A 26,736-nucleotide genomic window follows, 5' to 3' on the forward strand; every position below is an offset into this window, starting at 1 on the left:
TGATAGAGTGAGGGAGGATGATGAGTGAGGGGGAATGATGGAGTGAGAGGAGGAATGATGGAATGAGGGGGAAATGATGGAGTGAAAGGGGGAATGATGGAGTGAGAGGGGAATAATGGAGTGAAAGAGGAATGATGGAGAGAGGGGGGAATGATGGAGTGCGAGAGGGGATGATGGAGTGAAAGAGGAATGATGGAGTGAGAGGGAAATGTTGGAGTGAGGGGGAAATGATGGAGTGAGAGGGGGAATCATGAAGTGAAAGGGGAATGATGGAGTGAGAGGGAGAATGATGGTGCTAGAGGGAAATGATGGAGTGCGAGGGGAAGATGGCGTGAGAGGGAAATGATGGAGTGAGAGGGGGAATCATGCAGTGAAACGGGAATGATGGAGTAAAAGGGGAATGATGGAATGAGAGGACGAATGATGGAGTGAAAGAGGAATGATGGAGAGAGGGGGTAATGACGGAGTGAGAGGGGTGAATGATGGAATGAGAAGGGAATGATGGAGTGAAAGAGGAATGATGGAGTGAAAGAGGAATGATGGAGTGATAGAGGAATGATGGAGAGAGGGGGGAATGATGGAGTGAGGGGGGATGATGGAGTGAGAGGGGGATTGATGGACTGAGAGGGGGATGATGGAGTGAAAGAAGAATGATCTAGTGAGGGGGAATGATGGAGTGAGAGGGGAATGATGGAGTGAGAGAGAAATGCTGGAGTAAGAGGGGAAATTGGAGTGATTAGCAATGATGGATTGAGAGGGGGAATCATAAAGTGAAAGGGGAATGATGGAGTGAGACGGGGAATGATGGAGTTAAAGGGGAATGATGGAGTGAGAGGGGAATGATGGAGTGAGAGTGGGAATGATGGAGTGAGAGGGGGAATGATGGAGTGAGAGGGGGAATGATGGAGTGAGAGGGGGAATGATGGAGAGAGGGGGGAATGATGGGGTGAGGGGGGAATGATGGAGTGAGGGAGGATGATGAGTGAGGGGGAATGATGGAGTGAGAGGAGGAATGATGGAATGAGGGGGAAATGATGGAGTGAAAGGGGGAATGATGGAGTGAGAGGGGAATAATGGAGTGAAAGAGGAATGATGGAGAGAGGAGGGAATGATGGAGTGCAAGGGGGAATCATGAAGTGAAAGGGGAATGATGGAGTGAGAGGGAGAATGATGGTGCGAGAGGGAAATGATGGAGTGCGAGGGGAAGATGGCGTGAGAGGGAAATGATGGAGTGAGAGGGGGAATCATGCAGTGAAACGGGAATGATGGAGTAAAAGGGGAATGATGGAATGAGAGGGGGAATGATGGAGTGAGAGGGGAATGATGGAGTGAGAGGACGAATGATGGAGTGAAAGAGGAATGATGGAGAGAGGGGGTAATGACGGAGTGAGAGGGGTGAATGATGGAATGAGAAGGGAATGATGGAGTGAAAGAGGAATGATGGAGTGAGAGGGGGAATGATGGAGTGAGAGTGGGAATGATGGAGTGAGGGGGGAATGATGGAGTGAGAGGGGGAATGATGGAGTGAAAGAGGAATAATGGAGAGAGGGGGTAATGACGGAGTGAGAGGGGTGAATGATGGAATGAGAAGGGAATGATGGAGTGAAAGAGGAATGATGGAGTGAAAGAGGAATGATGGAGTGAAAGAGGAATGATGGAGAGAGGGGGGAATGATGGAGTGAGGGGGGATGATGGAGTGAGAGGGGGATTGATGGACTGAGAGGGGAATGATGGAGTGAAAGAAGAATGATCTAGTGAAGGGGAATGATGGAGTGAGAGGGGAATGATGGAGTGAGAGAGAAATGCTGGAGTAAGAGGGGAAATTGGAGTGAGTAGCAATGATGGAGTGAGAGGGAAATGATGGAGTGAGAGGGGGAATCATAAAGTGAAAGGGGAATGATGGAGTGAGAGGGGGAATGATGGAGTTAAAGGGGAATGATGGAGTGAGAGGGGAATGATGGAGTGAGAGTGGGAATGATGGAGTGAGAGGGGGAATGATGGAGTGAGAGGGGGAATGATGGAGTGAGAGGGGGAATGATGGAGAGAGGGGGGAATGATGGGGTGAGGGGGGAATGATGGAGTGAGGGAGGATGATGAGTGAGGGGGAATGATGGAGTGAGAGGAGGAATGATGGAATGAGGGGGAAATGATGGAGTGAAAGGGGGAATGATGGAGTGAGAGGGGAATAATGGAGTGAAAGAGGAATGATGGAGAGAGGGGGGAATGATGGAGTGCAAGGGGGAATCATGAAGTGAAAGGGGAATGATGGAGTGAGAGGGAGAATGATGGTGCGAGAGGGAAATGATGGAGTGCGAGGGGAAGATGGCGTGAGAGGGAAATGATGGAGTGAGAGGGGGAATCATGCAGTGAAACGGGAATGATGGAGTAAAAGGGGAATGATGGAATGAGAGGGGGAATGATGGAGTGAGAGGGGAATGATGGAGTGAGAGGACGAATGATGGAGTGAAAGAGGAATGATGGAGAGAGGGGGTAATGACGGAGTGAGAGGGGTGAATGATGGAATGAGAAGGGAATGATGGAGTGAAAGAGGAATGATGGAATGAGAGCAGGAATGATGGAGTGAAAGGGGAATGATGGAGTGAGAGGGGAATGATGGAGTGAGAGTACGAATGATGGGGTGAAAGAGGAATGATGGAGTGAAAGAGGAATGATGGAGAGAGGGGGGAATGATGGAGTGAGTGGGAATGATGGAGTGAGAGGGGGATTGATGGAGTGAGAGGGGGATGATGGAGTGAAAGAAGAATGATCTAGTGAGAGGGGAATGATGGAGTGAGAGGGGAAATCATAAAGTGAAAGGGGAATGATGGAGTGAGAGTGGGAATCATGAAGTGAAAGGGAAATGATGGAGTGAAAGGGCAATGATGGAATAAGAGGGGGTATGATGGAGTTAAAGGGGAATGATGGAGTGAGAGGGGGAATGATGGAGTGAGAGTGGGAATGATGGAGTGAGGGGGGAATGATGGAGTGAGAGGGGGAGTAATGGAGTGAAAGAGGAATAATGGAGAGAGGGGGGAATGATGGAGTGAGAGTGGGAATGATGGAGTGAGGGGGGAATGATGGAGTGAGAGGGGGAGTAATGGAGTGAGAGGGGGAATGATGGAGTGAAAGGGGAATGATGGAGTGAGAGGGGGAATGATGGAGTGAAAGGGGAATGATGGAATGAGAGGGGCAATCATGAAGTGAAGGGGGAATGATGGAGTGAGAGGGGGAATCATGAAGTGAAAGGGAAATGATGGAGTGAAAGGGGAATGATGGAATGAGAGCAGGAATAATGGAGTGAAAGGGGAATGATGGAGTGAAAGGGGAATGATGGAGTGAGAGGGGGAATGATGGAGTGAAAGAAGAATGATCTAGTGAGAGGGGAATGATGGAGTGAGAGGGGAAATCATAAAGTGAAAGGGGAATGATGGAGTGAGAGTGGGAATCATGAAGTGAAAGGGAAATGATGGAGTGAAAGGGGAATGATGGAATGAGAGGGGGAATGATGGAGTTAAAGGGGAATGATGGAGTGAGAGGGGGAATGATGGAGTGAGAGTGGGAATGATGGAGTGAGAGGGGGAATGATGGAGTGAGAGGGGGAATGATGGAGTGAAAGAGGAATAATGGAGTGAGGGGGGAATGATGGAGTGAGAGGGGGAATCATGAAGTGAAAGGGGAATGATGGAGTGAGAGGTGGAATAATAGAGTGAGAGGGAGAATGATTGATTGAGAGGAGGAATGATGGAGTGAGAGGAGGAATGATGGAGTGAAAGGGGAATGATGGAGTGAGAGGGGGAATGATGGAGTGAAAGGGGAATGATGGAGTGAGAGGGGCAATCATGAAGTGAACGGGGAATGATGGAGTGAGAGGGGAAATCATGAAGTGAAAGGGAAATGATGGAGTGAAAGGGGAATGATGGAATGAGAGCAGGAATAATGGAGTGAAAGGGGAATGATGGAGTGAAAGGGGAATGATGGAGTGAGAGGGGGAATGATGGAGTGAAAGAAGAATGATCTAGTGAGAGGGGAATGATGGAGTGAGAGGGGAAATCATAAAGTGAAAGGGGAATGATGGAGTGAGAGTGGGAATCATGAAGTGAAAGGGAAATGATGGAGTGAAAGGGGAATGATGGAATGAGAGGGGGAATGATGGAGTTAAAGGGGAATGATGGAGTGAGAGGGGGAATGATGGAGTGAGAGTGGGAATGATGGAGTGAGAGGGGGAATGATGGAGTGAGAGGGGGAATGATGGAGTGAAAGAGGAATAATGGAGTGAGGGGGGAATGATGGAGTGAGAGGGGGACTCATGAAGTGAAAGGGGAATGATGGAGTGAGAGGTGGAATAATAGAGTGAGAGGGAGAATGATTGATTGAGAGGAGGAATGATGGAGTGAGAGGAGGAATGATGGAGTGAAAGGGGGAATGATGAAGTGAGAGGGGAATGATGGAATGAAAGAGGAATGATGGAGTGAAAGGGGAATGATGGAGTGAGAGGGAAATGAGAGAGTGAGAGGGGTAATGATTGAGTGAGGGGGAATAATGGAGTGAGAGGAGGAATGATGGAATGAGGGGGGAATGATGGAGTGAAAGGGGGAATGATGGGGTGAGAGGGGAATGATGGAGTGAAGGGGGATGATGGAGTGAGAGGGAAATGATGGAGTGAGATGGGGAATCATGAAGTGAAAGGGGAATGATGGAGTGAGAGATGGAATGATGGAGTGAAAGGGGGAATGATAGAGTGAGGGAGGATGATGAGTGAGGGGGAATGATGGAGTGAGAGGAGGAATGATGGAATGAGGGGGAAATGATGGAGTGAAAGGGGGAATGATGTAGTGAGAGGGGAATAATGGAGTGAAAGAGGAATGATGGAGAGAGGGGGGAATGATGGAGTGCGAGAGGGGATGATGGAGTGAAAGAGGAATGATGGAGTGAGAGGGAAATGTTGGAGTGAGGGGGAAATGATGGAGTGAGAGGGGGAATCATGAAGTGAAAGGGGAATGATGGAGTGAGAGGGAGAATGATGGTGCTAGAGGGAAATGATGGAGTGCGAGGGGAAGATGGCGTGAGAGGGAAATGATGGAGTGAGAGGGGGAATCATGCAGTGAAACGGGAATGATGGAGTAAAAGGGGAATGATGGAATGAGAGGACGAATGATGGAGTGAAAGAGGAATGATGGAGAGAGGGGGTAATGACGGAGTGAGAGGGGTGAATGATGGAATGAGAAGGGAATGATGGAGTGAAAGAGGAATGATGGAGTGAAAGAGGAATGATGGAGTGATAGAGGAATGATGGAGAGAGGGGGGAATGATGGAGTGAGGGGGGATGATGGAGTGAGAGGGGGATTGATGGACTGAGAGGGGGATGATGGAGTGAAAGAAGAATGATCTAGTGAGGGGGAATGATGCAGTGAGAGGGGAATGATGGAGTGAGAGAGAAATGCTGGAGTAAGAGGGGAAATTGGAGTGATTAGCAATGATGGATTGAGAGGGGGAATCATAAAGTGAAAGGGGAATGATGGAGTGAGACGGGGAATGATGGAGTTAAAGGGGAATGATGGAGTGAGAGGGGAATGATGGAGTGAGAGTGGGAATGATGGAGTGAGAGGGGGAATGATGGAGTGAGAGGGGGAATGATGGAGTGAGAGGGGGAATGATGGAGAGAGGGGGGAATGATGGGGTGAGGGGGGAATGATGGAGTGAGGGAGGATGATGAGTGAGGGGGAATGATGGAGTGAGAGGAGGAATGATGGAATGAGGGGGAAATGATGGAGTGAAAGGGGGAATGATGGAGTGAGAGGGGAATAATAGAGTGAAAGAGGAATGATGGAGAGAGGGGGGAATGATGGAGTGCAAGGGGGAATCATGAAGTGAAAGGGGAATGATGGAGTGAGAGGGAGAATGATGGTGCGAGAGGGAAATGATGGAGTGCGAGGGGAAGATGGCGTGAGAGGGAAATGATGGAGTGAGAGGGGGAATCATGCAGTGAAACGGGAATGATGGAGTAAAAGGGGAATGATGGAATGAGAGGGGGAATGATGGAGTGAGAGGGGAATGATGGAGTGAGAGGACGAATGATGGAGTGAAAGAGGAATGATGGAGAGAGGGGGTAATGATGGAGTGAGAGGGGTGAATGATGGAATGAGAAGGGAATGATGGAGTGAAAGAGGAATGATGGAGTGAAAGAGGAATGATGGAGTGAAAGAGGAATGATGGAGAGAGGGGGGAATGATGGAGTGAGGGGGGATGATGGAGTGAGAGGGGGATTGATGGACTGAGAGGGGAATGATGGAGTGAAAGAAGAATGATCTAGTGAAGGGGAATGATGGAGTGAGAGGGAATGATGGAGTGAGAGAGAAATGCTGGAGTAAGAGGGGAAATTGGAGTGAGTAGCAATGATGGAGTGAGAGGGAAATGATGGAGTGAGAGGGGGAATCATAAAGTGAAAGGGGAATGATGGAGTGAGAGGGGGAATGATGGAGTTAAAGGGGAATGATGGAGTGAGAGGGGAATGATGGAGTGAGAGTGGGAATGATGGAGTGAGAGGGGGAATGATGGAGTGAGAGGGGGAATGATGGAGTGAGAGGGGGAATGATGGAGAGAGGGGGAATGATGGGGTGAGGGGGGAATGATGGAGTGAGGGAGGATGATGAGTGAGGGGGAATGATGGAGTGAGAGGAGGAATGATGGAATGAGGGGGAAATGATGGAGTGAAAGGGGGAATTATGGAGTGAGAGGGGAATAATGGGAGTGAAAGAGGAATGATGGAGAGAGGGGGGAATGATGGAGTGCAAGGGGGAATCATGAAGTGAAAGGGGAATGATGGAGTGAGAGGGAGAATGATGGTGCGAGAGGGAAATGATGGAGTGCGAGGGGAAGATGGCGTGAGAGGGAAATGATGGAGTGAGAGGGGGAATCATGCAGTGAAACGGGAATGATGGAGTAAAAGGGGAATGATGGAATGAGAGGGGGAATGATGGAGTGAGAGGGGAATGATGGAGTGAGAGGACGAATGATGGAGTGAAAGAGGAATGATGGAGAGAGGGGGTAATGATGGAGTGAGAGGGGTGAATGATGGAATGAGAAGGGAATGATGGAGTGAAAGAGGAATGATGGAGTGAAAGAGGAATGATGGAGTGAAAGAGGAATGATGGAGAGAGGGGGGAATGATGGAGTGAGGGGGGATGATGGAGTGAGAGGGGGATTGATGGACTGAGAGGGGAATGATGGAGTGAAAGAAGAATGATCTAGTGAAGGGGAATGATGGAGTGAGAGGGGAATGATGGAGTGAGAGAGAAATGCTGGAGTAAGAGGGGAAATTGGAGTGAGTAGCAATGATGGAGTGAGAGGGAAATGATGGAGTGAGAGGGGGAATCATAAAGTGAAAGGGGAATGATGGAGTGAGAGGGGGAATGATGGAGTTAAAGGGGAATGATGGAGTGAGAGGGGAATGATGGAGTGAGAGTGGGAATGATGGAGTGAGAGGGGGAATGATGGAGTGAGAGGGGGAATGATGGAGTGAGAGGGGGAATGATGGAGAGAGGGGGGAATGATGGGGTGAGGGGGGAATGATGGAGTGAGGGAGGATGATGAGTGAGGGGGAATGATGGAGTGAGAGGAGGAATGATGGAATGAGGGGGAAATGATGGAGTGAAAGGGGGAATGATGGAGTGAGAGGGGAATAATGGGAGTGAAAGAGGAATGATGGAGAGAGGGGGGAATGATGGAGTGCAAGGGGGAATCATGAAGTGAAAGGGGAATGATGGAGTGAGAGGGAGAATGATGGTGCGAGAGGGAAATGATGGAGTGCGAGGGGAAGATGGCGTGAGAGGGAAATGATGGAGTGAGAGGGGGAATCATGCAGTGAAACGGGAATGATGGAGTAAAAGGGGAATGATGGAATGAGAGGGGGAATGATGGAGTGAGAGGGGAATGATGGAGTGAGAGGACGAATGATGGAGTGAAAGAGGAATGATGGAGAGAGGGGGTAATGACGGAGTGAGAGGGGTGAATGATGGAATGAGAAGGGAATGATGGAGTGAAAGAGGAATGATGGAGTGAAAGAGGAATGATGGAGTGAAAGAGGAATGATGGAGAGAGGGGGGAATGATGGAGTGAGGGGGGATGATGGAGTGAGAGGGGGATTGATGGACTGAGAGGGGAATGATGGAGTGAAAGAAGAATGATCTAGTGAAGGGGAATGATGGAGTGAGAGGGGAATGATGGAGTGAGAGAGAAATGCTGGAGTAAGAGGGGAAATTGGAGTGAGTAGCAATGATGGAGTGAGAGGGAAATGATGGAGTGAGAGGGGGAATCATAAAGTGAAAGGGGAATGATGGAGTGAGAGGGGGAATGATGGAGTTAAAGGGGAATGATGGAGTGAGAGGGGAATGATGGAGTGAGAGTGGGAATGATGGAGTGAGAGGGGGAATGATGGAGTGAGAAAGGAATGATGGAGTGAAAGAGGAATGATGGAGAGAGGGGGGAATGATGGGGTGAGGAGGGAATGATGGAGTGAGAAGGGAATGATGGAGTGAGAGGGGGAATGATGGAGTGAAAGGGGAATGATGGAGTGAGAGGGGGAATCATGAAGTGAAAAGGGAATGATGGAGTGAGAGGGGGAATCATGAAGTGAAAGGGGAATGATGGAGTGAGGGGGGAATCATGAAGTGAAAGGGAAATGATGGAGTGAAAGGGGAATGATGGAGTGAAAGGGAAATGATGGAGTGAGAGGGGGAATCATGAAGTGAAAGGGGAATGATGGAGTGAGAGGGGGAATCATGAAGTGAAAGGGGAATGATGGAGTGAGAGGGGGAATCATGAAGTGAAAGGGAAATGTTGGAGTGAGAGGGGAATGATGGATTGAGAGGGGGAATCATGAAGTGAAAGGGGAATGATGGAGTGAGAGGGGGAATGATGGAGTGAAAGGGGGAATGATGGAGTGAGAAGGGAATGATGGAATGAAAGAGGAATGATAGAGAGAGGGGGGAATGATGGAGTGAGGGGGGAATGATGGAGTGAAAATGGAATGATGTAGTGAGAAGGGAATGATGGAGTGAAAAGGGAATGATGGAGTGAAAGAGGAATGATGGAGTGAAAGAGGAATGATGGAGGAGGGGAATGATGGAGTTAGAGGGAGACAGATGGAGTGAGAGAGGGACTGATGGAGTGAGACTGGGAATGACGGAGTGAAAGGGGGAATGATAGAGTGAGGGGGGCATGATGAGTGAGGGGGAATGATGGAGTGAGGGGAGGAATGATGGAATGAGGGGGAAATGATGGAGTGAAAGGGGGAATGATGGAGTGGGAGGGGAATGATGGGGTGAAAGAGGAATGATGGAGAGAGAGGGGAATGATGGAGTGTGAGGGGGATGATGGAGTGAAAGAGGAATGATGGAGTGAGAGGGAAATGTTGGAGTGAGAGGGGAATGATGGAGTGAGAGGGGGAATCATGAAGTGAAAGGGGAATAATGGAGTGAGACAGGAATGATGGAGTGAGAGGGGAAGATGGAGTGAGGGGGGAATGATGGAGTGAGGGGGGAATGATAGAGTGAAAACGGAATGATGTATTGAGAAGGGAATGATGGAGTGAAAAGGGAATGATGGAGTGAAAGAGGAATGATGGAGTGAAAGAGGAATGATGGAGGGGGGGAATGATGGAGTTAGAGGGAGACAGATGGAGTGAGAGAGGGACTGATGGAGTGAGACTGGGAATGATGGAGAAAAAGGGGGAATGATAGAATGAGGGGGGGATGATGCGTGAGGGGGAATGATGGAGTGAGAGGAGGAATGATGGAATGAGGGGGAAATGATGGACTGAAAGGGGGAATGATGGAGTGAGAGGGGAATGATGGGGTGAAAGAGGAATGATGGAGAGAGGGGGGAATGATGGAGTGCGAGGGGGATGATGGAGTGAAAGAGGAATGTTGGAGTGAGAGGGAGAATCATGAAGTGAAAGGGGAATAATGGAGTGAGACAGGAATGATGGAGTGAGAGGGGAAGATGGAGTGAGTGGGGATGATGGAATGAGAGGGAAATGATGGAGTGAGAGGGGGAACCATGAAATGAAAGGGGAATGATGGAGTGAGAGGGAGAATGATGGTGCGAGAGGTAAATGATGCAGTGTGAGGGGAAGATGGAGTGAGGGGGGATGATGGAGTGAGAGGGAAATGATGGAGTGAGAGGGGGAATGATGGAGTGAGAGGGGAATGATGGAGTGAGAGGACGAATGATGGGGTGAAAGAGGAATGATGGAGTGAAAGAGGAATGATGGAGAGAGGGGGGAATGATGGAGTGAGTGGGAATGATGGAGTGAGAGGGGGATTGATGGAGTGAGAGGGGGATGATGGAGTGAAAGAAGAATGATCTAGTGAGAGGGGAATGATGGAGTGAGAGGGGAAATCATAAAGTGAAAGGGGAATGATGGAGTGAGAGTGGGAATCATGAAGTGAAACTGAAATGATGGAGTGAAAGGGGAATGATGGAATGAGAGGGGGAATGATGGAGTTAAAGGGGAATGATGGAGTGAGAGGGGGAATGATGGAGTGAGAGTGGGAATGATGGAGTGAGAGGGGAATGATGGAGTGAGAGGGGGAATGATGGAGTGAAAGAGGAATAATGGAGAGGGGGGGAATGATGGAGTGAGGGGGAATGATGGAGTGAGGGGGGAATGATGGAGTGAGAAGGGAATGATGGAGTGAAAGGGGGAATGATGGAGTGAAAGGGGAATGATGGAGTGAGAGGGGGAATGATGGAGTGAAAGGGGAATGATGGAGTGAGAGGGGGAATCATGAAGTGAAGGGGGAATGATGGAGTGAGAGGGGGAATCATGAAGTGAAAGGGAAATGATGGAGTGAAAGGGGAATGATGGAATGAGAGCAGGAATGATGGAGTGAAAGGGGAATGATGGAGTGAGAGGGGAATGATGGAGTGAGAGTACGAATGATGGGGTGAAAGAGGAATGATGGAGTGAAAGAGGAATGATGGAGAGAGGGGGGAATGATGGAGTGAGTGGGAATGATGGAGTGAGAGGGGGATTGATGGAGTGAGAGGGGGATGATGGAGTGAAAGAAGAATGATCTAGTGAGAGGGGAATGATGGAGTGAGAGGGGAAATCATAAAGTGAAAGGGGAATGATGGAGTGAGAGTGGGAATCATGAAGTGAAAGGGAAATGATGGAGTGAAAGGGGAATGATGGAATGAGAGGGGGTATGATGGAGTTAAAGGGGAATGATGGAGTGAGAGGGGGAATGATGGAGTGAGAGTGGGAATGATGGAGTGAGGGGGGAATGATGGAGTGAGAGGGGGAATGATGGAGTGAAAGAGGAATAATGGAGAGAGGGGGGAATGATGGAGTGAGGGGGGAATGATGGAGTGAGGGGGGAATGATGGAGTGAGAAGGGAATGATGGAGTGAGAGGGGTAATGATGGAGTGAAAGGGGAATGATGGAGTGAGAGGGGGAATGATGGAGTGAAAGAGGAATGATGGAGTGAGAGGGGCAATCATGAAGTGAAGGGGGAATGATGGAGTGAGAGGGGGAATCATGAAGTGAAAGGGAAATGATGGAGTGAAAGGGGACTGATGGAATGAGAGCAGGAATAATGGAGTGAAAGGGGAATGATGGAGTGAAAGGGGAATGATGGAGTGAGAGGGGGAATGATGGAGTGAAAGAAGAATGATCTAGTGAGAGGGGAATGATGGAGTGAGAGGGGAAATCATAAAGTGAAAGGGGAATGATGGAGTGAGAGTGGGAATCATGAAGTGAAAGGGAAATGATGGAGTGAAAGGGGAATGATGGAATGAGAGGGGGAATGATGGAGTTAAAGGGGAATGATGGAGTGAGAGGGGGAATGATGGAGTGAGAGTGGGAATGATGGAGTGAGAGGGGGAATGATGGAGTGAGAGGGGGAATGATGGAGTGAAAGAGGAATAATGGAGTGAGGGGGGAATGATGGAGTGAGGGGGGAATGATGGAGTGAGAAGGGAATGATGGAGTGAGAGGGGGAATGATGGAGTGAAAGGGGAATGATGGAGTGAGAGGGGGAATGATGGAGTGAAAGGGGAATGATGGAGTGAGAGGGGGAATCATGAAGTGAAGGGGGAATGATGGAGTGAGAGGGGGAATCATGAAGTGAAAGGGAAATGATGGAGTGAAAGGGGAATGATGGAATGAGAGCAGGAATGATGGAGTGAAAGGGGAATGATGGAGTGAGAGGGGAATGATGGAGTGAGAGGGGGAATGATGGAGTGAGAAGGGACTGATGGAGTGAGAAGGGACTGATGGAGTGAAAGAGGAATGATAGAGGGGGGGGGAATGATGGAGTGAGGGGGGAATGATGGAGTGAGAACGGAATGATGTAGTGAGAAGGGAATGATGGAGTGAAAGAGGAATGATGGAGTGAAAGAGGAATGATGGAGAGAGGGGGGAATGATGGAGAGAGGGGGGAATGATGGAGTTAGAAGGGGACTGATGGAGTGAGAGGGGTCTGATGGAGTGAGACTGGGAATGATGGAGTGAAAGAGGAATGATGGTGTAAGAAGGGATAAATAGAATACCTCTATTAAATCTCCCCTCAATCTTCTCTTCTGCAAGGAAAACAACCACAGCTTCTCCAATCTCTCCATATGACTGAAGCTCCTTATCCCTGGAAATTGCACCCTCGCTAATGCCTTCATGTCCTTCCTATAGTCCAGTGCCCAGAACTGGACACAATGCTCCAGTTGAGGTTGAGTCCATGCTTTTGTTCTCCACGTTGCCATAAGAATGACAGAGGAATGGAAGATTAAAAGGGGAAATGGTAGAGTAGAAGAGCGCTTGGATGAGAAGGGGGAATGGTGGAGTACAAGAGGAATTGGATGAGAAGAAAGCATCTCTATGAAAAGGAGGGGAATTTGGATCGATAACATTCTGGGGAAGTGACAGTCTTTGTTCTGCTGAAAATCCAACAGTCACTTTGATTAAACCTCGATTAATTGAAGTGCAAACATGTAAAAAATGAACCAGTGTATCACATTTCAAAATGCAAACATGATGTTGTTTACTGAAGGAGCGTTAGAAACTCACCTGCTGCTTTGTACTTCTCTGTTTGGCTTTTCATCTCCCTCATTTACTAAGAAAGAGATATTTTGTGTCCCTAATGCTTAAGATACATAAACCCTGGGCTAGCTGTTTTTACATGTGGCAGTCAAGGTGGACTCCATGATGTGGTCTAACCTGAGAAGTAAGTCAATGTTTGCTGATTTTCTAAGTTGGCCTGTATGGCGACGTCAGCCACAGAAAGTTTTAGTAACACAAGCTCCTGCCTCAGTGAAGAGAGGGCTCCCCAATGAACCAATGGTGAAACCTATTCGGCAATGGTACTTCTCCTGGCATCAATGTTCCTCAGCTCCGATAAACCCAAAATCCACACCAAACCATGCCAAGAAAAAACAAGAAAGCCACAGAGAGAAAGGATTCTGCAATAATCCTAACTGTGTAATGAGTCCATTAATAGTGGGTTTTATGATAAACTGCAGCTTACGGTCTGAGTAATTGTGCCTAACGTAAAAAGGCAGCAGATGTATATTGCATGTCCCATGTTCTCCCTGCCAGGCACTTATGTTAAGCACCATTTTGTTTCATTCCCTCAGTGTTCCTTCATGGACAGCCATGTTCACGGTTGTGCCAACAATCTGCTTTGGATTCCAGGTAAGAGAGCTGTGGGCTGATGGATCCCGGTGAAAGTTTTTATCTATCTCTGATATATTATGCTCCCATAGAATTGGCCTCAGCTGCGATAAGTCTGGAATCAGGTTCTCCACCCTCTATAACATTAACTCCTTGGCTCAAGGATCTAGTCCACTTCCAGAGTGACTGGCTTTTGTACCCAGCTGTGTGGTAAATGGCTCACCATCTGCACCTTCCTTAACTGGAATTTAAAAATTCCACATTATAATTGCACTCTGTGCACAAAAGAATTCTCATTTCATTATTCATACTTCCAGTGATAATCCACTGTCTGTGCCCCTAATTGTGGGTGAATTTCCTCAGGAATTGGTGGGGGTGGTGGTCTTCCCATTTGGCAACTGTAATTGCAAAAAACTCCCAGGAAACAGGAGGTTGGAGCGGGAAGGGTGGGCGATTGTGGTAGGGGTGTGGTGGGGGTTGGGGGGTGAGGATAAGGGGTGGATGACAGAATTTCAATCCTTTCCCCCCAAAGTCACAGTAACCAATGGGAGAACCCTGGCAGAAATCCACTTGCTAAGTATTTTCAAAACCTTTTTTGTAGTTGGATGTATCTGTTAACAGAGTTAGCCAGTGCTAAATATCCACTAATCCTATTCGGTTGCCACTGTTGTGTTAGATAGATAGGAGCATAGGAACATGGGAGCAGGAGTAGGCCATTCAGCCCATCGAGCCCGCTCTGCCATTCAATACGACCATGGCTGATCATCCACTTCAATGCCTTTTCCCCATATCCCTTTAAGTAAATCTGTCAATTTCTACTTTAAACATCCTCAATGACTGAGCTTCCACAGCCCCCTGGGTTAGAGAATTCCAAAGATTCACACCCCTCTGAGTGAAGCAAATTCATCTCATCTTGGTCCTAAGTGTCTTCCCCCTTATTTTGAAATTGTGTCCCCTATTTCTAGACTCGCCAGCCAGGGGAAACATCTTACCTGCATCTATCCTGTCTGTTCCTTTAAGTATTTTGTAGGTTTCAATGAGATCACCTCTCATTCTTCGAATCTCTAGAGAATACAGGCCCAGTTTCCCCAACGTCTCTCCATAAGACAGTCACGCCATCCCTGGAACAAGTCCAGAGAACCTTCGTTGCACTCCGTCTATGGCAATAATTTCCTTCCTAAGATAAGGGGACCAAAACTGCATACAGTACTCCAGGTGCAGTCTAAACAAGTTTCTATACAATTGAAGCAAGATTACGCTACTCCTGTACTCAAATCCTCTTGCGGTAAATGCCAACATAACATTAGTCTCCCTAATTGCTTGCTGCACCGGCATGTTAGCTTTCAGTGACTTATTGATGAGGACACCTGGTTCCCTTTGTACATTGACACTTTCAAATCTCTCACCATTTAAGAAATACTCTGCACACCTGTTCCACCTACCAAAGTGGATAAGCTCACATTTTTCCACATTATATTCCATCTACCATGTAATGCCTTAGGAGTAGGCAATTCAGCCCCTCGAGCCTGCCCCACCATTCAATACAATCATGGCTGATCTCACTTCCGCCTCAACTCCAATTTCCCGACCTCTCCCCATAACCTTTCAAACCATTACTAATTAAAAATTTGTCTATCTCCTCCTTAAATTTATTCAACATCCCAGCATCCACTGCATTCTGAGGTAGTGAATTCCATGGGTTCACGGCCCTTTGAGAAAAGTAATTCCTCCTCATCTCTGATTTAAATCTACCACCCCTTAGCCTAAAACTATGGCCTCTCATTCTAGATTGCCCCACAAGGGGAAACATCTGCTCTACGTCTACTTTGTCTATCCCCTTTAGCATCTTATATACCTCAATTAGATCTCCTCTCGTCCTTCTAAACTCTAGCGAGTATAGGCCTAAACTGCTCAACCTCTCCTCATAAGACAAGCCCCACATATCTGGAATCAATCTAGTGAACCTCCTCTGAACCGCCTCCAATGCAACTACATCCTTCCCCATGTAAGGGGACCAAAACTGTGCACAGTACTCCAGGTGCGGTCTCACCAATGCCTTGTACAGTTGCAACAACACTTACCTATTTTTATGTTCTATTCCTTTTGCAATAAATGCCAAAATTCCATTTGCCTTCCTTATTACCTGCTGTACCTGCATACTAGCTTTCAGCAATTCATGCACGAGGACACCCAGATCCCTCTGCACTGACGCATTCTGAAGTTTCTCTCCATTTGAAGAATAAGTCGTCTTTTTATTCTTCCGACCAAAATGGATAACCTCACACTTATCCACGTTAAACTCCATCTGCCAAATTTTGGCTCATTCACCTAACCTGTCCATATCCATTTGTAAATTTCTTAATTCTTCATTGCAACTTACTTTCCCACCCATTTTGGTGCCATCTGCAAATTTAGCTATAGTACTTTCTATCCATGAATCCAAGTCATAAACATAGATTGTAAATAGTTGGGGCTCAAGGACCGAACCCTGTGGCACCCTGCTAGTTACAGCTTGCCATCCAGAAAAAGACCCATTTATCCCAAGTCTCTGCTTTCTGTTGGTTAGCCAATCCTCTATCCAAGCTAATATATTACCCCAACTCCATGTGATCTTCTCTTGTTTATTAACCTTTTGTGTGGCATCTTATCAAAGGCCTTCTGGAAGTCCAGATATACTAAATCTGCAGGATCCCCATTGTCCACCTTGCTTGTGACATCTTCAAATAACTAGCAAATTCGTCAAACATGATTTACTCTTCATAAAAACCATGCTGACCCTGATGGATTGCATTTTGACTTTCCAAATGCCCCATTACAACTTCCTTAATTATGGATTCCAACAATTTCCCAACGACAGATATTAAACTAACTGGCCTACAGTTTCCTACTTTCTGCCTCCCCCCCTTTTTGAATAAGGGCGTTATATTAGCATTTTTCCAATCCACTGGAACCTTTGCAGAATCCAGGGAATTTTGGAATATTATAGCCAATGCATCCACTATCTCTGCTGCCACTTCCTTTAAGATCCTGGGATGTAGGCCATCAGGTCCTGGGGACTTGTCACCTTTTAATCCCAATGATTTGCTCAGTACTTTTTCTCTAGTTATGGTGATTGTCCTAAGTTCCTCCTTTTCTGTACCCTCTGCTCTACCTGTTATTATTGGGTTGGTACTAGTGTCCTCCACTGTGAAAACTGAGGCAAAATATTGATTAAGTGTCTCTGCCATTTCTGTGTTCCCCATTATCAACTCCCCAGTCTCATCTTTCAAGGGACCAACATTTACATTAGCCGCTCTCTTTCCTTTTATATACTTGTAGAAGCTTTTGCTATCAGCTTTTACATTTTGCACTAGTTTTCTTTCATAATTTACCTTTGCTCTTTTTATTATTTTTTTAGTAGCCCTTTGCTGATCTTTAAAAGATCCCCAACCTTCCAGCGTGCCACTGGCCTTAGTTTTTGCTTTTAAGTTATCTTTAACTTCCTTTCTTAGCCATGGATGCTTTTTATCACCTCTTACCATCTTTCTTCCTCTTTGGAATATATTTTACTTGGGAAGAATTGAATATCTCCTTAAATATCTACCACTGTTCATCAGCTGTCCTATCTTGTAGTCTTCCTGCCCAGTCCACTAAGGCCAAAACTGCTGTCATGCCTATGTAGTTACCTTTGTTTAACTCCAGAACATTAGTGTGAGACTCAAGTTTCTCGCTCTCAAACAGAACTTGAAATTCTAGCATGCTATGATCACTCTTCCCTAGAGGATCCTTTACTATGAAATCATTAAATAATCCCATTTCATTACACAAAACCAAATCCAGAATAGCCTACTCCCTGATTGGTACCAAAACATATTGCTCCAAGAAACAATCTCTAATACACTCTATGAACTCTCCCTCGAGTCTACCCTTGCCAATTTGATTAGTCCAGTCCATATGCATATTAAAATTACCCATGATTATTGCCGTGCCTTTCTTACATGCTCCCAGTATTTCCTGGTTTATACTGTGCCCTACTGCTAAATTACTGTTTGGGGACTTATAGATTACTCCCACCAGGGACTTCTTTCCCTTGCTGTTTCTTATTTCTACCCAGACTGACTCTACATCTTGCTCTTCAGTGCCTATATCATTCCTCACTATAGCACTGATCTCTTCCTTTACTAACAAAGCTACACCACCTCCTTCTCCTTCCTGCCTATCCTTCCGAAGCATTGGGTACCCTTGGATATTCAACTCCTAAACCTGTTCTCCCTGTAACCACGTCTCAGTAATCGCCACCAAATCATACCTTTTTATCTCTATTTGTGCTGTTAACTCATTAGTTTTATTACAAATGCTATGCGCATTCAGATACAAAGCCTTTAAGTTTGCCCTATTGTCAATTTTCCCTACACTTATATGATTCTTTGGTGCAATATGGCGTTCACACACCCTGTCCCTTCCTTTCACTTTTTAGTAACAATCAGCCTTGTCACTAACCTGTGCTCTTACCCTCCCCTTACACTTTGATTTTTTATTTTTCCATCCAATTGAACACTCCCCCAACATTTAGTTTAAAGCCCTATCTACAACCCTAGTTATGCAATTTGCCAGGACACTGGTCCGAGCATGATCCAAGTGGAGCCCGTCCAAACAGAATAGCTCCCTTTTTCCCCAGTACTGGTGCCAATGTCCCATGAATTCGAACCCATTTCTCCCACACCAATCTTTCAGCCACGCACTTACCTCTTTAATCTTATTGACCCTGTGCCAATTAGCTTGTGGCTTAGGTGGTAATCTGGAGATTATTACCTTTTTGGTTCTGCTTTTTAATTTAGCCCCTATCTGCTCGCATTCCTTCAGCAGAACCTCTTTCCTCATTCTACCTATATTGTTGGTACCTACTTGGACCACGACACCTCGATCTTTCCCCTCCCACTCCAAGCTCCACTGCAGCAGAGATGAGATATCCTTAACCCTGGCACCAGGTAGGCAACACGGCCTTCAGGACTCTCAATCCTGGCTACAGAGAACAGTATCTATTCCCCTAACTATACTGTCCCCGATTACAGCTATATTTCTCATTTCTCCACCCACTTGATTGGTTCCCTATACCACAGTGCTATGGTCAGTTTGCTCATCCTCTCTACAGTCCGTTCTCTCGTCCATACAGGGAGCAAGAATCTCAAACCTAAGGGCAAGGGCTGAGGCTCCTGCAGTGCTACATCCTGGATCCCTCTACCTGCCTCATTCATAGTCAACCCTCCTGTCCCTGGCCACTGGACGTATTTAAGGTAGTTCATCGAAGGGGTATGACTGTCTCCTGAAACACAGCGTCTAGCTAACTCTCCCTCTCCCTGAAGTGTCGCAGCGTCCAAAGCTCAGACTCCAGCTCATCAACTCTGAGCTCGAGTTCCTTGAGCAATCAACATTTGCTACAGATGTGATCACTAAGAACCACATCATGCAGCTACAACACATCGCCTGGCCCTGCATCTCTATTTCATTTAATTAGTTTTTCAATTTGTTTTTAAATTTCCTACTGGTCTTTAGTTTATCAATCTGTAAAATATTTCCCCTATTTACCTTTAATCTGAAAGCAAGTTAGAATAGAGATTCAAAATACATTTTTTAAAATCAACTGGAACTCACTTTCTCTGCTGAGTTGAAGCTGAATATTAGGACACCAATCCTGGGCCCCACTAGTCACTGTTAATCTGAAATCAACTTAGAATTGGTAGTTCAAACTAGCAGTTACTTACCAATTAATGAACTTACGGTTTTCCTGTGATGTCACTCTTTGTTTTTCTCACTCGGCGACAGTGACTGCAGAGGGCGCTCTTCCCAGACTGTTTCACGGTGACGGGGACTGCATAGGGTGCTCTTCCCAGACTGCTTCCCGGTGACAGTGACTGCAGAGGATGCTGTCCCTAGACTGCTTCCCGCGCCAGTGACTGCAGAGGACACTTTCCGCAAACTGTTTCACGCTGGTGGTGACTGCAGAGAACAGTTCTGTTGAAGGGTCATGAGGACTCGAAACGTCAACTCTATTCTTCCCTGCCGATGCTGCCAGACCTGCTGAGTTTTTCCAGGTAATTCTCATTAAGTTTACCCAGTCTATATGTAGATTGAAGTCACCCATGATTACTGTATTACCCATGTTACATGCTTCTTTAATCTCCTGATTAATACCATGCCCCACACTACCACTACTGTTTGGTGGCCTATAAACAACTCCTACCAATGTTTGCTGCCCCTTGCTGTTTCTTAGCTCCACCCAAACAGATTCCACACATTGTTCTTCCGATCTGAGATCCTCCCTTACTAATGTACTGATCCCACCACTTATTACCAGCTCAACACTACCTTCTTTTCCTTTTTGCCTGTCCTCCCTCAGAAGTCCCTGAGGTGGAAAAGCAGGAGCATCTGATTGAGAGTGGAATAATCTGATTGATATTGGGGTCATCTGATTAAGATTGGTGCTATCTCGTTGAGATTGATGCTATCTGGTTGAGATTGGGGCCATCTGAGTGGTAGAATGGACAGTGATCTCTGCTGGTAATGTTAAATGTCTGAGAGAGCCTGTAGTTATCCCAGAGATAGTTCCAACAGTTCATTTGTACTTCAAAACCATCCTTCCTCCTATACTTTCATGGACTGTGTGCTGACTGGTACAAAAGTTTTTACCTGCTTTGGTACCTACATTTGCATTCTTTTATCTGTAGCTCTGTGGTAGCATTCTCTCCTCCGAGTCGGTAGATCATGTGATCAAGCCCCACTCCAGAGGCTTGAGCACATTATTTAGGCTGACACTTGCGTGCGGCACTGAGTGCTGAACCATTGGTAGGTGCCATTTACCAATTAGCCATCTGCCTTCCCAGATAGGTGCTGAAAACCCCATTGCACTATCTAAAAAATTAGAGTGGGTCATTCTCCTCAATGTCCTAACCAAGATTTATTCCTCAAGAAACGTCATCAAAGAGAGATAACCTGGTCATTATCATATTGCTATTTGTGGCAGCTCGCTGTTTGCACTATGGCTTATGTGTTTCCTATATTACAACAGCAACTACACTTCAAAAGTATGTCACGGGCATAAAAAACTCTTTAGGACAGCCTGAGGCGGTAAAAGGCGTTATATAAATGCAAGTTATTTCTGCCCTTCCCACTCCTGGATACCAATCCCACAGAATGTAATGGGATTTATTGGTTAGTGAGGTCACTATTTGTTACCGAGGTGAGTGTTTCTGATTGGGAGGTCTGACAGGCCAATATGGAGGAAATGGCTGTCTATTCTCAGTGTGTTGACCTACATTGCTGTGTCTGTGTTCCAGTGTCATGAGGCTAGCGTCGCAATCTATAGCAGCATGCAGAACAGGAAACTATCCCACTGGACCCTCATCTCTGTGCTCTCCATGATCGCATGCCTCCTCATTTACTCTATTACAGGTAATCAGAAGTTAACGACAAAACACTGCACCTTCACTTTATCCAAGCGCAGCAGATTATCACATCTGAAGAAACATGGACTAGGCTCCTTGATAGTTCAATGGGTAAATGGACAACTCAGGATGATCCAGAGTCTCCCAGAGCAGAATATGTTAGGCCCCCTGGTGAATCGTAATGACAGTGGAGTTGGAATGAACTCTTGGTTTTAGAGGGGAAAACAATCAGCCAAAATTCTGCCCGAGATCACGGCCCATAGACTCTGCTGCAAAGTGGTCTCCAGGTAAAGACAGGGTCAAGCATGTCAGTGATGCACCTCATAGGGGAGTAGCTTGCTGACATCCATATAAGGAATGATCACAAGGCTGATGTATCAAAGAGTTAATGTAAACATTGGTCATACCCCCGGAGCCCCTAACCCGAATGGACAGTTTTGCCCTACTTATCATGGTGACAGTATGGATAATGATGATGGTGATGTAGAGGATGAGTGAGTGTAGTTTAGCGAGAATGAAGGTGCTGGTCGTAAATACAGGTGATGGTGAAGTTGAAAGTGGTGTTAGTGTTGTTGGCGAATGTAATGCCCATGGTGATGGTAACGGTGAGAGTGATGGTGCCACTGACAATGACAGTGATGGTAATGGTGGAGTAGACCATGCAAGCCTGCTCCACCATTCAATACAATCATGACCAATCCTCTACCTCAACTTCACTTCCCCCCAGCTCTCCATATCCCTCAAGTTCCTGAGAGACCAAAAATCTGTCTATCCCAGTGTTAAATTTATTGAGCACCACAACCATCTAGGGTAGTGAATTCCAAAAATTCACAACCCCTTGAGTGAAGAAGTTTCTCCTCATGTCAGTCCTAAATGATTAGCCCCTTATTCTAGAGACTGTGCCCCCGCGTTCTTGATTCCCCAGCCAGAGGAAAATATCTCTCAGTGTCTCTCCTGTCAATCCCCTTAATAAAGTTGTATGTTGCAGCGTCGTCATCTCTCATTCTCCTAAACTCCAGAATATAGACCCAATTTACTCAGCCTCTCATCATAGGACAGCCTTCTCATCTAGAGGCCAGCTTAGTGAACCTTTGCTGTACTGCCTCCAATGCAAATATACCCTTCCTTAGATACAGAGACCAAAATTGTGCAGTTAGCCAGCCTAAACCTTATGATGCTATGATCCCTGTGCCCTACCTATCATTTATCTATTGCTCCCTCTCTAAACTACACTTCTGACTATTCAGTGAATGATATATAATCAGGAAATTTTAATAAATGAGATTCAACCAGCATTGAGCTCAGAGTGTGCAGAATTGATTGTAATATGTTTTGGTAAAAACCAAAAATAAAGACTTTTGAATAAAACATTCAAGAAATTTATTACCCCATGCTGGATTCAAAACAATGCCATTGCGATTTAAGAGTCCAATTATCATCCAACTTGAACTAGGGTCTCACTGCACAAAGCCTTAACATGCTGGGAGGGAGTGGGCAGGGAATAACATTTAAATAAACTCATTTGTTTATTTTTATCGTTTATTATGGATTACAGCAAGTTAATTGGTGCCCTATGTGAGGATTTTGACCTCTCTGAGGGTGCAGCCATTTCTCTACCTTAATATAATTGCAGAGCTTTAATAATAGGTCCATTACAATCACAGTGCCTGCACTGATTGAATGGTGACATAAGTGGGCAACTTTACAAAGCTGGGTCTCATTTAGTAATTCAGATATAGAGAAGTTCTAACCTGCCCACCAGTGTCAGGGACAGTTATGCGTGCGCCAGTGGCCACAGTGTGGGTCGAGTGCGCAAGTGTAACTGTTCCTGCTGCATCCAGTCGGTGGCAGGAGTTAGAGTTTCTACAAAGGAAGTGCAGACTGGAAGGTGTGACCCTGTAAGATCTTCCCTCTGCCTCCATGTGGAGCTCTCAGCTCAGGTCCTGACCTCCTCCTTTCTCCTGAATCTTGCTCTCCCCTCTCATTGGAATCTACCTTTTTCCACTCCTGAGGATCTGTTTCTTACCAATGGAATAATCCACCTCCCCCACCTCTGCCCTTATGTTGAAGTCTCATTTATCGCTTGTGTGAGTGACTTCCTTCCTCAAGTCAAATGGCGATTTATATTTCCAGCAAGGAAATCCTTACCTTATCAATTTGGAATCATCCTGCTGTCTTTTGCAGCCATTCTGTCATCCCTCTGGGTGAGTTTGGCAATTGAGCGTGAACCCAGAGGCAACTTGTGCCATGGGCACATCCCCATGAACATTAGGACTGATACCAACTCATCCCATATTGTGTTTTTCCAGTCAGTAAACTGGATGTACTTTTACCCCCATTAATACGGTTTATCCATAAACCACTTGAGTAGATTTGGGGTTCTTATTCTGGACATGCCGCTTGGCCGCAGTACTGCAGGTCACTCTTTTGAATGAACCACTATAATCCACCATGGACACGCAATCCTTTATTCCTGTCAAGGGGTTGGAGGGGGAGGGGAGGTTAGATTAGCTGACTCCAGTACTGTGCTGCACCATTGAGTATTAACTGAACCCATCACAGGTTATCCATTCCACATGCTTCATCAAGACAGCACATCAATGAGAGCCAACAGTAAGAGTTAGAGAGCTGTGTTTAAATGGCGACCATTTTCTGTTGAGTCAGGGATCTGTGGGCATGCTGCCAGTTCCTGGTCACATGCCCTGTATGCTGGGGGGTGTTGCGGTCTATAAAATCTAGGGCTGAGCTTACATTCTCTTACTTAAAAAAAGGAAAACAAATCTGTTAACCAAACAACTGCTGTGGTGTATTTCAGGAATGTATGGATACTTAACATTTGGTATGGATGTGGAAGCAGATGTCCTAATGTCATATCCAGATAATGAGGTGCTCATAATAATAGGGAGGCTGCTCTTTGGGATTTCCATCATCACCATCTATCCCATAATACTCCATTTGGGGAGGTACGTTGAGGTTTTCTAAACTCTATTCACTTATCTCACTGAGGATGATTGTGTGATAATTAATTGGGAAGTGGCAGATCTCTATGGTGAAGAGACAGGGAGCGATGCAGGAGCGGCAGTGCCTCCAGCTGCCTATTGCCCTCTCTGGGCACCAGGCTCACTACAGGTGGGCATTCCCTCTCTAGCAGTCCTTTGTAATGAGGAGGGCACTTTTCATGGGGCCAATGGCAAGAGCTTGCACATTGAGAATAGGGCATTAAGGGTGTTCCGCTACTTGACCATGTAACCTTTGATGACAGTTTTTGCCCTTTGCTGATGTGCTTCCCAGTAATGGTCTTTTGCTTTGGGGATGGAGAGCTTTTCACTATGGGTGATCAATCTCTACCCCTCCATCCCCACCAGCATGGTCTGAGAGCTCCGCACCTTCCGTGAACAGAGGCCCAACCAGTCTCCAACCACCATCACTCCCCAGCCTGGCTGAGCTTGTCCTCAGCTTGAACAACTTCCCCATCAGCTCCACTCACCTCCTCCAAATAAAAGGTGTTTACTATCTCACTAGCCACTTCTTTCAAGGCCTTAGGGTGAAGTCTGTCCAGACCTGGGCATTGGTCAGCCCGCAGCCCCAACAATTTCCCCAATACGACTTCCCTGATGATTGTAATTTTCCCGAATTCCTCCCTCCCTTTTCCTGATTTACAGCTATTTCTGGGATGTTACCTGTGTCTCTATAATGAAGACCAAAGCAAAATATCTGTTTAATTTATCCACCATCTCCCTACTTTCCATTATCAATTCCTCAGACAAGCTCCTTGTAGGAACAACGCTCACTTTGTTAGCGTTTTTATTATTTAAATATCTATCAAAACCCTTACTATCTGCCTTTATATTTTGCACTTGCTTTCTCTCATAATCTAATTTTTCCCTCCTTATGAATCTCATTTTGTCATTTTTTCCTGTTCTTTATATTATTTCCAATCTTCTGACCCGCCATCTGTCTGCATAATTATATGCTTTTTCTTTAAGTTTGATACTGTCTTTAACATTTTTAGGCAAGCATGGATGTTGAGCCCTCCCCTTGGAATTTTTCTTTCTCATTGGAATGTATATATTCTGCATATTCTGAAATATTTCTTTAAACATCTGCCACTGAACTTTTATTGACCTATCCCTTAACCTCATTTGCCAGTTCACTTGAGCTAGCTCTGCTTTCATGCCCTCATAATTGCCCTTATAAAAGCTTAAAGTACAAGTCTTGGACACACTCATTTCTCCCTCAGAATGAATGAAAAAATCAATCATATTGTGATCACAGCTACTTGGGATGGCCTCATTAGGAGGTTTTCAATTAATCCTATCTCATTGCTCAATACCTGGCCTAGTGTAGCCTGCTCTCTGGTTGGATCCAGAACATGCTGTTCTAAGAAACTCTCCTGAAAACAGTCTATGAACTCTTTATCAATGTTACCTTTGCCCATCTGATTTCTCCAGTACAAATGTAGATTAAAATCTCCAATGATTATTGCTGCACCTTTCTGGCAAGCTCCCGTTGTCTCTTCTTTTATACCCTGACCTACTGTGTAGTTACAATTAGGGTTCCTGCACACCACTCCCACAAGTGACTTCTTGCCTTTATCATTCCTCATCTCAACCCAAAACACTTCTACACCTTGGTTTCCTGAACTTAGGTCATCCCTCTCTACTGTACTAATGCCATTATTAATTAACAAAGCCACCTCTTCACCTTATCCTAACTCCCTGTCCTTCCTAAATGTCATGTACCCTTCAATGTTCAGATCCCAATCTATGCCATCCTGCAGCCATGTCTCTGTTATGGCTATCAGACTGTATTTATTTATTTCTATTTGAGCTATCAGTTCATCAGTTTTGTTTCAAATGCTATGTGTGTTTAGATACAGAGCCTTTAGTTTTGCCCTTTTATTATTTTTGTAATATCTAGCCTTATCTGCTGATTTACTCTTAGATTTGTACTCTGTCCCTTCCTGTCACAGTCTGTTTATCGCTTCCCATATTAATACCTGTCTCTCTTGCCTTGTCTCTACTCTTTAGTTTACCACACATTCCCAAATTTGATCCCTTGCCCCTGCTATTCAGTTTAAGACACACTCTACTTCCCTGGTTAGGCGGCTCATGAGGTGGTGTCCTGACTGCACCATAGCATGATTCAGGTGTAGACCATCCCAACGGTACAGATACCACTTTCCCCAATACTGATGCCAGTGTCCCAAAAACTAGAACCCACTTCTCCCACACCAGCCTTTGAGCCACGCATTCACTTCTCTAATCTTATTTGTCCTATGCCAGTTTACATGTGGCTCAGGGACTAATCCAGAAATTATAACCTTTGAGGTTCTGCTTCTTAATTTGGTGCCCAGCTCGTCACACTGACTATGCAGAGCCTCCTTCCTCATCCTGCCTTTGTCATTGGTACCCAAATGGACCATGACCACTGGATCCTCCCCCTCCCACTGCAAGTCCCTCTCCAGCCCTGAGCAGATGCCTCAAACCCTGGCACCGGGCAGGCAACAAAGCCGCCTGGATTGCCTCTCTATGCTACAGAGAACAGTGTTAACCTCCCTCTAAATTGTCCCCTACTACCACTACATTCCTTGTTCAGGTCCTATTCAGGCACTCTCCCATATCTCTGTATCTAGTACATTGATAACTGTA

General features: G+C 46.1%; 1 protein-coding gene across 1 annotated transcript in view; it reads left to right on the forward strand.

Moving 5' to 3' along the window:
* LOC121280026 (putative sodium-coupled neutral amino acid transporter 8) overlaps positions 1–26,736 on the forward strand; it is a 194,453-nt gene that overhangs the window by 158,166 nt on the left and 9,551 nt on the right. The window contains exons 5-7 of the mRNA XM_041191654.1: positions 13,628–13,685; positions 20,978–21,092; positions 23,901–24,048. Coding sequence (XP_041047588.1) covers positions 13,628–13,685; positions 20,978–21,092; positions 23,901–24,048 — 321 coding nt within the window. The remainder of the gene's footprint in view (positions 1–13,627; positions 13,686–20,977; positions 21,093–23,900; positions 24,049–26,736) is intronic.

The sequence above is a fragment of the Carcharodon carcharias genome, chromosome 7 (assembly GCF_017639515.1).
Source record: "Carcharodon carcharias isolate sCarCar2 chromosome 7, sCarCar2.pri, whole genome shotgun sequence".
Classification (NCBI taxonomy): domain Eukaryota; kingdom Metazoa; phylum Chordata; class Chondrichthyes; order Lamniformes; family Lamnidae; genus Carcharodon; species Carcharodon carcharias.